The sequence below is a fragment of the Bubalus kerabau genome, chromosome 2 (genome assembly GCF_029407905.1).
Source record: "Bubalus kerabau isolate K-KA32 ecotype Philippines breed swamp buffalo chromosome 2, PCC_UOA_SB_1v2, whole genome shotgun sequence".
NCBI lineage: Eukaryota > Metazoa > Chordata > Mammalia > Artiodactyla > Bovidae > Bubalus > Bubalus kerabau.
In genome coordinates this window covers 26,371,251-26,384,731 of record NC_073625.1, presented here as the reverse complement: position 1 = coordinate 26,384,731, position 13,481 = coordinate 26,371,251, and the positions used below count along the sequence as shown (strand labels likewise).

Here is a 13,481-nt window from a genome sequence, read left to right as displayed (position 1 = left end):
TTTAAGTTGGATACACACAGATCTCACTAAACGTGTCATTAAAATTGCTGAGAAAAGCATTTAGGTTGAGAGAACAGCAAACGCAAAGGGTGAGGAGTGCAAGGGGGCCTGGAGCACATGTTTGAGAAACAGCACAAAGTCTGTGACTCAAGTTGAGTGAATAACGGGCAAACTGAGAAGTCAGGTAGAGGTTGAGAACTCATCCTGTAGGGCCTTGGAAAGACTGTTTTGCGCTTATTTGAAATGAAATAGAAAAAGCTACTAACATCTGAACCGAACCACTCTTGCTACTGTGATGAGACTAGGTTACAGAAAGCCAAGGAAGAAAGGGGTAGGGCCCAATGAGAAACAACCATAATAATCCAGTCAAGAGTCCAGAAATAAACCCACACACTTATGGTCAATTCATCTACGACAAAGGAGACAAGAATACATAATGGGGAAAAGGCAGTCTCTTCAATAAGTGGTGTTGGGAAAACCGGAAAGCTACACATAAAAGAATGAAATTAGAACATTTCCTTATACAATATACAAAAATAAACTCAAAATGGACCTAAATGTAAGAGACCACAAACCACAAAACTCATAGAAGAAAGCAGGTAGTATACTCTTTGACATCAGTCCCCTCAAATTTTTTTTTAGATATGTCTCCTCAAGCAAGGGAAACAAAAGCAGAAATAAACAAATGGAACCACATCAAACTAAAAAGTTTTTGCACAGCAAAGGAAACTATACACAAAAGGAAAAGGCCGCCTGCTGAATGGGAGATGATACCTGCAAAAGATTTATCTGATAAAGGGTTAGTATCCAAAACATACAATGAACTCATACAACAACAAAGAAAAACAAACAACCCAATTAAGAAATAGGCAGATAATCTGAATAAACATTTTTCCAAAGACATACAGATGGCCAGGAGGCACATGAAAAGATGCTCAACATCATTAACCATCAAGGAAATGCAAATCTAAACCACAATGAGTTGTCACCTCACACCTGTCAGAATGTCTAGTATCAAAAAGAACAACAAGTAAGTGTTGTTGATGATGTGGAGAAAACACCGTGTACACCGCTGGTGGGAACGCACATTTGCAGCCACTATGGAAAATGGTATGGGAATTTTTCAAAAAAAACGAAAAATAGAACTGCTATATGAACCAACAATTTCACTTCTGGGTACATACCCAAAGAAAACAAAAACACTAATTTGAAAAGATACACGCACATCAGTGTTCACTGCAGCATTATTTACAATTGCCAAGATACGGAAGCAACCCAAATGCTCATCAATAGATGAATGGGTGAAGAAAATGCGGTACACACATGCCCACATACACACGATGGAATATTACACACAGCCATGAAAAAGAATGAAATTTTGCCATTTGCAATAACACAGATGAACCTAGAGTGTATTATGCCTAGAAAATAAGTCAGAGAAAGACAAATATATATCTTATCAGTTATATGTAAAATCTAAAATATACAAGAAATGAGTATAACAAAATAGAAACGGACTCATAGAGAACAAACTAGTGGTTACCAGGAGGAGAAGGAAAGAGAGAGGTGCAAGCCAGGGGTAGAGAATAAAGAGGCACAAACTACTACATATAAAGTAAATAAGCTGCAAGAACATACTGCACAGCACAGGGCAGAGAGCCAGTATTTTATAAAAACATTAAATGGAGTATGATCTATAAAAATAATGAATTATCATGTTGCACACTTGAAGCTAATACTGTAAATTAACTACACTTGAGTAAAGAACAAACATAAAAACCAAAAAGCTATCTGAAATACTAATTTTGTAGTACAAACTCAATTACTCTTCCTGTGTCTTATTAAACATTTTGGGTGATTTGGGGATAGTAAGAGTGAGGGAATAGAAAGAGGAGTAAATAAAATGAAGTAGTAGAAGGAAGGTAACTTGGTGAAAGTGACACTGTGGGAAAACTCCACATCTAAAATCCATTATAATGAAGGCTCTTTAGACTTTGCCTCTTTACCAAAAGAGGGAAAAATTACTTGAGTATATAAGCAGAACATGTCAGAAAAGGCTCTGATAAGTAGTTTTAAAAACTCTGTTTTGGAAATAGATTTTAAATTATGTCAGTTAGCACACCGAAAAGGAAGCAAAAACCTCACTATTGAGCTGTATAAGCTTGAGGAGAATCTTAAACCTTTTTTTTTTGGCTTTCTTTTCTCCAACATGAATATGTAAATGAGACCTGACATTTATATGGCACTTGTCATCAAAGCATTTCCACAAGCACTACTTCATCTGTCAGAGTGTGATATGCCTATACACATACTCTTCTAGGAAGATATACTGAGTATCAACTGTGAGACAGGTGAAGGGGCAATGAAAATGGAAAAAACCCTGAAATGTATATACATGGACACAGTCTAACAAAGAGTGAGGTTTAACGCCAATGCTGAATGCTATCACTGTGGGCTGGTATAGCACTTATAATTTTCAGTCTTTTCATGATATCACTTGATTAACAAAATGGCCTTAAACATGCAACTATACTCTGGGATATTCAGCTCATTAAAGGTGAAGATTTCTAATTAATATTTCTGATTAATATTCTTAATATTTATAACTATACTATTTATATTGTTAATTACATGTGATTTGCCAGACATGTACACTTGGGATAACTACACATAGGAAAAGTCATAATGCAAGAAATATATTAAGTATATGAGAAAACAGAACTCTGTTATACTGAAACATGCCGTGATTAGTTTTCAAATAAATCAATAGCTTTCTATAAACTGCTGGGCCTGAAGGATATTCTGTTGTGGATATTTCTGAGTCTGGGCAGATAAAATGAACTCATATGATAATTAAAACTCTGTTCATATATGAATCAGTCATTTGTAGGCACAGAATTTTCCTGTGTTCCTTTTTCCTTTAATGGAAAGTGGGTCAGCCAAAGAGACTAGTTAATATGAGGAAAAAACTAGACGTGTAAAGACAGTGGACATTAAAACGTCGAGTTGTGCAGAAAGAACAAGAAATGCTGGTTCCTCCAGGCAAGGCAACTGAGCAACTGTATTTGTACAGTGAAACAAGTGAAACCCAGAGCCAGTTATTTCTTTGACAGATTTTTAAAAATGAGTTTTTTATATTAAAGAAAGTTGAACAAGAAATATACCAATCTAATTTTGAGTAAACATGAGGATTTTCTGTACACAGTATGTAAGACAGATGTAACTAAAAAATAGAAGCGCACAACTGCGCTGTAAAAAATGTTTCTACTTTAATAAATCTCGCTGGCTGGTTGATATGTCATTATCTTTCATTTCTTTTTCTTTTAATTGAAGCATAGTTGATTTACAATGTAGTGTTAGTGTGTGGTATACATACACCAAAGTGATTCAGTTATACATATACACATATTCTTTTTCACATTCTTTCCCATTATAGTTTATTAGGGGATACTGAATACTTTCCTGTGCTATACAGTAGAACCCTATTGTTTTCTATTTTATATATAATAGTTTGTATTGAGTTTTTCTTTTTTTATACACACTTAAAATTGTCAACTAAGCCAAAAATCTGGAATAAATTCTAAAGCATAAGTGAGTATGTCAATTTAAATGAAAATGCAATTCAGGGTTGTATGCAGGATACACATTTATTAACAGTGAAAAAGCATTTACCCAAAGTGAATGTTAAAAATACAAAGAGTACCTGCTGCACATTCGGGTGAGCTCAGTCGTGTAGGCATTATTTCAACCTGCCTAGGTTTCTCTCTCACTTATTTTGACCTTTCTTCCTCTTTTACCTCTAACCAAATTTTTAACTTAAAAATTAAGACAAACTACATATTGAATGCCTAACCCTTTAGCAACAGTTACCAGGGAAAAACATATTAAACAAGTTATCTGCTCTCAAGCACTTAAAACTAAATTATCTACTATAATAGAAAACAAAAGACCAGATTACAACAGCTGTTAAGTCAAATAAACAAATTTGATAAGGTTCACAGATACTACAATAACTTAAGATCTAAGTACAATGATTCCACTGTATCCATCTTTAATTTGTATGCAGAGAGAGAGACAGTCTTAATATTTAATGTGTAAGGCTTGGCTTGAGTGTATCAAAATGAAGTTTCTGTACAGAGTCTAGAAAACAAATCTAGAACTTAAGTATACATATAATATATATGTATACCTACTATGCTTCAATTTCCCTGAAGTCAAGCCAATTGAGTAATTCCTGCTTCTGGAATGATAGTGTTCTGAGTAAGTTTAATAAAGTTGGAGATATATGTTTCACATAATTTAAATTACAGAACAATATAGTCAATGTCCTCAGAAGGAAATCCTCATTTAATATTCCCTGACTGGACATTATAGTTTTACACTGAAGTATCAGGCAAGAATTTCGAAGGAATACCAACCAAATTCTTTTTTTATGGGGTATTTCAGTAAACTGTTGACAAATTTAAAAGACTAATTTGGAATAATTCTTCGTATTTTATTCAAGGAACAGTCTGTAAAGTTGACTTGTTAACTGGCTTCGTGAAGCCTTTAACTTGGTATACGGCAAGATGGGATCTACAAGTACACCACCTTTGAAAAGCTGATTTGCTTAGTGATAAAGAGGTCATGTAATTCTCATTACTCCATACAGTACTTCATCTGCACACCTGCTTCTCTCTCACTACACACAGAGACAACTGCTACGTTTTGGCCTAAATTATCGTCTCAAAAAGCAAGGTTGTCCAAAAGCAAATAGAACCTTAGTGCTCTGGTACGTAAATTTAGTTCTATTAATCCCTACTTTAAAGAGCTTGGTTTTCCTTTTTAAAGTAATCACAATGTTACTTTCCTTGTTTAAGCGGAAATATTCTCTAATTATAGAAAATGTTCTCTCTTTTAACGTTTAAACTGAGGCAACACAGATATGAATTGAAATTCTAGAAAATATTTATCTAATAGATAATTATGTAAATTCTAGGTACTAAGGACAAGTATTCTAAACTTATTATCCAATTTGAATAGAATATTTATATTCTATAATAACTTCTCAGAAATCCTGGATACCTTTATAACCTGTCCTATTCTTGCAAAGGAATAAGACTTGCAGGTATCTAAAAGAATATCAGACTCAATAGCAGCAACACTGGCATTATTTGGAAGCCTGGCCTAAAGGCTGGGCTTTATAATAAATAGTATATTTATTTAACTCCTGACCATTGCTCTTCTCTGAACAGCCTAATTATATAGAACAGTGACTTGCTGTATAGAATTCAACCTAATTTTCAAAAAAGATAGTTTACAGATAAGTCCAAACTTTATTTAAAACTACATTTTAAATTCTACGTTACTAAACATCCCAATGGGGAAAAAAATCAGGACCAAAAAAATGAAAGAAAAAGAAAAAAACCCCACAGTGTATCAAGGCTTGAATCTGTCCAGAATTCAGTTTTTGATGTTTTAAACTGCCATGGGCAGAGATTAGCACACCTACCAAAAATGCAGTGTCAAACTGATTTACATTTTATACAGATTAAAACAGATGTTTATTTAGTGCCATTTTCATATACGTATTGATTATGTCAAGAAAGAGTTAGCTGAGCCTCTGGAGACATCTCATGTACTTTGGGCTCCCACTGTTTCTGAAAAACAGAATCATGGTTAATGCCTTATAAATTACTTACTGAGTTAATATGACCTTACAGAATTTAGTTTAATATTGTTCTCTTCCATTTAAAACTTTCAATTTTAATATAAAGTTATTAGAAAAGAAACTTACTTTGCTACAATAATTCCCTGATGACACCACCAACAGTTTAAAAGGCACAGGTAAGGGTTTCCATCTTAAGATGGCAGACTGAGCACATACTTGCTCTCAGAAAAGAACAAAACAAAAAATACATTACGGAAAAAAAAAAGTATAAAAATGAATAAATCCAGACCAACAAAAGAAGTGGTTGTGAGAGAACCAGAGGATAGGAGATAAAAACAAATTTCCAGAACGCTGAGAACAGATGGAGGCGCAGGGCAGCATGGAGGAAGCTGCAGCCCAGACACGCGAGGACAGGCAGCAGGGGAGAGGGTACCATCTGCAGCCCTAACAGGCAGGAATGGGCTGAAAACTGGGAGATTAACTGAAGGTTTGATACATGGTTTCTCTTCTCGTCACCCTATTTCTTAAAAAAAAACAAAAAATCTTGAGTTTAATCAATTGATGAACAAACAGAAAATCCTTGACCTTAATGCAAGAAATGTTCTCCTCTGAGTGGCCCTTGGGTTGTGCTATTAGACCCAAAAAGAAGGAAATCTTCCCAGATTTCCTGGGACTATCACTTGGCTCTGCAATGAATCATAAAATCATCTTCAGGAAAGTATAAAAGATTTCATTTTTATAGTTACAAAAACAGAATATAAGTGTGTTTAATAAGGTCAATAAAGTATGAAATGAGTAAATCGAACAGAGAAGGAAAAAGGGAGGAGCAAGCAGTTGGGTAATGACCAAAACTGACAGAACTAGAAAATGCGTACATTTATAAGAACAAAGGGAGCAGAAAAACCAAAAATAACAGAAACACTGAAAGAAGAGGTAGGTGTAAATAACTTTTCATTTGGGAGATAAGAAACATTATCTAATTTTTAAAATTCAGGAAAATTATAAGAATAGTATATAGAGATATAAAGGGCCTCCTCCAAAAGAAGTGAAAACCAATGATTAAAAGAAATGGGCTCTTGACAATCATCACTAACTCCTCTGTAGCTTTCTTTCTTAAGCCATGTGCATCTATTACACTGTTAAAACTAAAAAATAGAAAACATTATCTGATAGTACTATTTTATAAATTGGGCAGTGGAACTAAAATTTTTATAGAATTATGCTTCCTTTCTAATGTTTGGCTTCTATCTTCCAGGTACTAGTAGCACATTTTAAAAACTAAAACAAAATGATGGTATCAAGATTCAGTAACTTTTCAGTGTGATATGATTAAAACTGCTAACTCTTACCAGGTTCTTTTAGTGTCTGAGAATTCCCAGCTAATTCTTCAGTCTGCATTGCACATATTTCACCAGATAAGTGGTTTTTCTGTTCTTCTTCGGCCATTTTCTTCCTTAGATCTGCCTGGAGAATGAAAATGAAAAATACAAAATCATTTTTCATCTTAACAATATCTGCTATATAACAACAACTGTAATTAAAGAGAGTGAAATACCTCTGAATATATTGTCAGTTTAAGTGGTAAATCTTCAACTTTCACAAAGTCTTCTTCATCAGATTTTTGACTTATGTTACCAGATTCTGCTTCCTATAAGATTAACAAATTATATTTAATGAAGGCAATCCACTCTATCTCTGGATCTAAACCAAAGTCATCCATGCCAAGAGATAAAGTGGATTCTCACATGTGTATAGATGTCAGTAATTCTGTCATATTTGCTTTTCTTCTATATTTAGCTCAATGAGTAGAACAGAAATCTAGAGTTCAACATGAAGGGTTGCCCACTTGTAACGGTGGGCACACAGTGAAGCTTCTGTGCACCCATTTTACAAAGAGCCCGCTCATACAGGTTAAAGGAAGAAACAGTAGTAGTTACATTGAGGGCTAAAATAATTACGACAACCCTCATTTCTTGATATGTTAACAGAATGCATCAGAGCTGTACTCAGAAGAATATAACACAGACTTTCAATATCAACTCTGGAAGCTCAAACAGAAAGATGAGGTGTGAATTTAGTAATTCACAAAAGTTATTAAAAATCACCTCACACTGTTTTTCTGAAACCTGAAGCGTTTTCTCCCAGTTCTTTGATTTTTAATAGTATCATCACTCTACCAATTACCCAAGTGGAAACCTTAAGTTCTTTTTCCTGAAACATTTCTCACCCATTCCTCTCTCATTCAGCTCAATTTGTATTTATATGATATTGGAGACTCTCAACTCTGACTCCTCAACAACACTTCTTATACAGTCATCGGATTCATCTTCAAAATCCGTGACTCTGACCATTTCACTTTCTTGCACAAGACCTTTAATAGTGTTCCCTGCCTAAAATCCAAAATCCTTCAGGACCTTCTATGATCTAACTTCAAGTAAATTTTGAGCAAATCCCTTCTGTAGCAATTCTATGCACTCATCAAATAATAACAGTAAGAAACCTAATAAGTGACTTTTACAGTTTTCAAAGGAAAATTTTACTGTTAGTGAAGCAAATAAAACAATTAAGATACTCTTTCTACTGTTTCTGAAATATTATAAGCCCCCTTTTGCTGAGAAGCTTTGAAATTATATTATAAACATATCTTTTGGAAGAAAACTGATGTTGATTAAAAAATATGTGAAACATGTTCTTTAGACTTAAAGAACATTATTACAAATCCCTTCATTTTTACCCACAAGAGAAAGTATATAAAACATACACAACCCAAGGACCCAAAAAACAACCTATTGGCTATAAAATTAAATTGAAACAAATGTCTGGAGAAAAACTAAACTTACGTACTTACATTATAAATGCAAATTTGCTAGCTTACTTTTTCATCCTTCACTATAAATAGACAGGGACTCTACTGCTGTCAAATGAACTCTCTCAAGGTTACCACATACAATTCATCTCTTTGGTTCTCAAAACTATGAAAAGTAGAATTGTAGGTTTTGAAATGGTCATCTTGGTTCACTATCACTCTTCTGTTTGAGTTTAAAATAAGTCTGAATGAGAAATAAGTATGCTCCAACAGTTTCTAAACCCAAACGCAAAGTGGAGTTGTGTTTACATACGAGAAATGTTAACCTGCAAATGAAGAAAGGGGCACAGAAATGAAATGCACACGATACCTACATAGTCATTCACTAACACTGGAGATTCAGTATCAGGACTTCCAGCCAAAGAACTTTCAGGAGTCTCCTGAGCAGATTTCACTTCTTTGACTCTAGGCACCAAGGTTTCAATTTCAGTTAAAGGTAAAGGCAAAGGGTTAGGCTGACTGGATGAGTCGATGGTAGTGAGAGTGTCCTTCTGGACAGGGCTATTTAAAGGTTGCTCATTTTCCACGATACTGAGGTAACAGGGCTTCACAGGAGTGCTATTCTGGTCACCTGTCATCAAAAGAAAGTCTTAACATTAGTGTTATGCAACTGTCATTAAGTTTTACTAATGTGCCAAATAAAGACTAAAATGTATAAATGTATAATGAGACTACTTTCCTTACAAAATTTGTGTTTAAGTATTTGTCAACTTTTCTTTAACAGCTGTTTGCAGAAACAAAGCCCTAGCATTTTCTACACAGGATTTAGGGAGAGAAAAAAAGACATGTATCACGTCCAAAATACCTTCAAACTTCCATTAGCTAAGAATTTAGATTTCTTTGTTTTTAAGCACATAAAGGACACACTGCAGATAATTTTAAAATGGAAATTTTAAACTTTTTTTACCTTTACTAGTAGTGGGTTCTTGTTCTGATGGGACATTTTTGCTTTCTGATGATTTTTCAAAATCATGCTGTGGAACCTAGAAGGAAAAAATAATGTCTTAGTAGTGGGACCTAAATATATAGTCACTATACAGGAGATGGATGGTATTTCCAACCTGAGACCTTCATACAAGGAAATTTTAAAATAATCTTCTAGAAGTGTTTCAAGAAGGCTGTGGTTGCAATTTCAAGATGGCTAAGTTTAAAAAGTTTACTTTTCTTAACTTCAGAATAACACAAAGAACTGGAGTATTATAGATTTTACTATTATTTTTTTCAGACCTGACTCTATATTAAATGAAACTAAAAGATACTTGCTTATATGTAGATGTTAACTGAAGGAAAGGAGAGAAGGATGAACAAGCTAACTGCTGTCTGTAGGAGGAGAGAAAATTGAAGATTCACCTCATAATTGGATGCCCCAGATTCTAGGAAGGAAGGAATACAGTGGTGGGGTGGGAGTTGGTGACAAGGGGGTGGTGATGAAGGTTGTTTGAAGCTGCTTGAGAAAAACGTGGACACTTAAAAGATTCCCTCCCCAGGCTCAATAGAAAATTGGAAATTATATTTTGGAGGAAATGAGCTAGTGAGTCTCAGACCTGGGGGCACCATGGAAGGGGCAGGCTGTGGAAAGCATGAGTGACAGGATACAGTGTCAAAATGAAACGGAAGATCTAGCGCAAGGCTGTATAACGGTGGGACCCTCAGCCCTAACCCTACACCCAAGTTCAGAACACCAACAGCCAAGGAGAGGGACCTCCTACCAGGCAGAAGGAGATGGGCGGACCCTCCCTACTTTGGAGAAATTAAACTATTCCAATAGGAATTGACATTTAGGATTTTCTATCAAAGAGTTATCTACTTGGCTGCCCCACAGTAAAGCCCAAAAGAATTTCAACTGGCTTTTTGGTGTATTATTCTTTAATGTCAGCACCAAAGGTAGAGTGGATATTTGGAGAAAGCCTTTATGTGTAGGTAAGAGAAAATACTGCTCCCATGAAGTAAAAGGGTGCTAAAAAGAAGTAACAATCAGAAAAAAGTACTTAGAAATTAAAATTATGACAGTTGAACTAAAAATAATATCATAGAGTTAAGGCCAAATAAATCTCCCAGAAAGTGATAAAACAGATCAATGGGTCAATAAAATGAAAAGGAGAAAATAGGGCCAATTAACATCTGATAACATTTATTTCAGAAGAAAAGAAGAGAAAATAGTGAGGAAGAAATTAAAGAAAATTTACCAAACCTGAAAAACATGCTACAGATTAAAAAGACAACTGAGTACACCTAGTGTAGTGAATAAAAAAGACCGGCAACAATGTATATTATCACTGTAAAATTTCAGAACTCCAGGTGCAAAAAACTTCTAGAGTTATAAAGAAAAAAGGACATATATGAAAAATCAGAACTAAGAAAGGCCTTCAAAGACCTGAGCGGAAATGATTTTCAACACAGAAATACTGAGTTTTCTCAGACAATATAAAATGGCAACTAGAGAAGGGAATGGTTACCCACTGGCTGGTGGGCTATAGTCCATGGGGTCTAAAAGAGTCAGACATTGAGCAGGGGGGAAAAAAAAGTCAAGATATGTTTTGCACTCTTTCTTAGAGAGTGACTGGAAGATGTGTTCCACCAAAATTAGGTGATAAACAAGAAGAGAAAGGCAAGATTTGATTCCAGAAACTGAGACCTAAAAGTACGAAAGAGGGGATTCCCTAGCTGGTAGCTATCTATAGGTCTAAAGAAGAGCCAAACCCAGAATGGAGCAGGAAGGAAGAAAGCTCTGGAAAGGACAAAACTGACTGACTGGTTCATGAAGAAAATTCTGAGAGATTTATTAAGCTACTGGTGGCCAGAGCAAGCACTTGGGTATGTGATCAAAGAAAATAAATTAAAAATTGAGACAGTTATTAAATTTGGGTGAAAAAAACGTACAAGACTAAGCAGTAAACACTATTTGCTTAGCTCAACAGCCAGTAATATTTGCATGGTTCATTTAAATCTAAATATTTGATTAAAACAGATTTAATCAAAAGACGTGCTTAAATGAGGAATCATATGTGACCTGAGAGTCTTCACCTGCTATAACAGAATTCAAAAGGTAACATCTAACACATACACAAATAAATAAATACACACACATATTATTTAGATAGAGGGTAAACAGCAGAAGAAATCACACAAAGTTTTGCCTCTGGGGCAGGATGAGGTGAGGATAGGAAGGGGAATGATTTTATTTTATTACATACTACTTCCATGTAAAACTAGAAAAAACATAAGTTACAAATAAAAATCTAAAGTCATCACAGAGTTTTCAGGATTTGTTATTAAAATATTTTAAGTGCTTTAAATGTAAAAACATTGCTGAATAAAAAAAAATAGTAAGTGTTTTAGATTTCAATAAGGATATTGAAGAAGTCTATATTCATGAAAATGAGAATGGGGAAGCTGTTGATTTTAGCATGTTTAAAAAGAACATGCTTTTAGGTGTCACAGGAAGACTGGTGAAGAGTGTGTGAGTCTGCACTGGAATACCTGATCATCGTGTTCATTTTCTTCTGTAGTTTCAGTGTTAGCCTGAAGTGACGTCTGGACATCTACAGGTCCCTCTTCAAATTCTTCTATTTCTTCATCTTCATTCTCATCTTCTCCACTTCCGTAATTAGTCAAAGCCTGAGTTTCAGCTTTGGACAAATCTAAGTCGATTAACACACAACTTTAAGTAAAAATTTCAGCACTTACTTCATAACAGCTACCATTTATTGCATGCCACACTGTGTAAGTGCTTCACATACAGTATCTGAAATCTTCAAAACCATAAGTTCTAGGAAACTGGTGTTGATAGGACAGGTAACTTAGTCAGGGTCACACTGAAATTCAGAGTTGTCTGACACCTAATTCTATATTCATTCCACTGCAACAAACTGTTTCAATAAGTAATCTGTAAAGAACTAATGCATAAACCTAGTCTAGAGCCTTCAGACTTACTAATAGACACTGGACATTCTTCACTTTCTTCATCATCCTCTTGATCAGAAACATCAGATCTCACATTTTTGGGGCCGTCACCATCATAAACCTCAGACGTTTGAGTCTGCTTAACTGTTTCCGTCTCATCCTTGTCCTAGCCACAAATAAATTTGAGTAATTAATTCCTTAAAGTACGTTTTTTAAAGGTATATAGTAAGTCTATCATAAAAATTAGTAAGTCATTATCTAATTAAAAAATATGAAGAATGATTTTAAATTTAGTTGTTTTTAAAAGAAAATAAAACTCTGTCAGAAGAAAGGATATTTTATGATCTACTTTGCTCTCTACCATTAAGGTAAAAGCTACTAAAATTATTTAATCTTTTGTTTCAAAAGCCACTAAATTAGCACATACTTTGTCTTCATCATCAATTTCTCCAGCAGGTGAACTGTGATCTCCTTCAAGAATCCTTTTGGCCTATAAGCAAATCGGTTAGGCAGAATTCAGGGGTGATCATTCATTATCACACTTAAGTACTCAGTAAACTTTAACAAATCCTGCATTCTTAAACCATCATCCAAAGAGATTACTGTTTTCTTAGAAATATAAATTCAACTCTTATTAAATAAATCTTTTAAATGAAGAAAAACAAAAAGCAACACAGTCTACCTGACATCTCCTTAGATATCTAAGAAACATCACAAACTTACTAAATCCAAAACAAAAATCTTGATTCCTTTCCTTCTAAAATCCCCGTCTCCCTTCAGTCTTCCTAATCTCAGTAAATTGCCCTTCATTCACAGAAATGCACAAGTCAGAATCAGCCTATACTTTATGTTTATTACCCACATCTGAACTACTAGACTGCATTTGACTCAATCGTCCTAATGTATCTACTGTTACACACTCAGAGCTGAAGCACTTCTTACTCACCCACTTCTTACACACTAAGAGCTGAGACACTTCTTACATGGACAACTGCAACAACCTTCCAAGCAGTCTCTCTGCTTCTCTCTCTACTCACCTACAATTCATACTCAATAACGAAG

The 13,481-nt window shown here is 34.6% G+C and overlaps 1 protein-coding gene across 18 annotated transcripts in view; it reads right to left on the bottom strand.

Annotated features, from left to right (window-relative positions):
- The window catches only part of PCM1 (pericentriolar material 1), a 107,688-nt gene that overhangs the window by 15,457 nt on the left and 78,750 nt on the right, over positions 1–13,481 (bottom strand). For 7 of the 18 annotated variants that reach the window (XM_055567305.1, XM_055567307.1, XM_055567310.1 and 4 more), the window contains 8 exons: positions 12,847–12,909; positions 12,450–12,585; positions 11,997–12,157; positions 9,424–9,499; positions 8,831–9,087; positions 7,206–7,298; positions 7,000–7,114; positions 5,293–5,639 (listed from right to left, as the gene is read on the bottom strand). In XM_055567305.1, coding sequence (XP_055423280.1) covers positions 5,614–5,639; positions 7,000–7,114; positions 7,206–7,298; positions 8,831–9,087; positions 9,424–9,499; positions 11,997–12,157; positions 12,450–12,585; positions 12,847–12,909 — 927 coding nt within the window. In that variant the 3' untranslated portion in view covers positions 5,293–5,613. Of the gene's footprint in view, positions 1–5,292; positions 5,640–5,664; positions 5,872–6,999; positions 7,115–7,205; positions 7,299–8,830; positions 9,106–9,423; positions 9,500–11,996; positions 12,158–12,449; positions 12,586–12,846; positions 12,910–13,481 lie in introns of those variants that run through there. The other 11 variants (XM_055567296.1, XM_055567299.1, XM_055567308.1 and 8 more) reach the window with 7 other exon arrangements.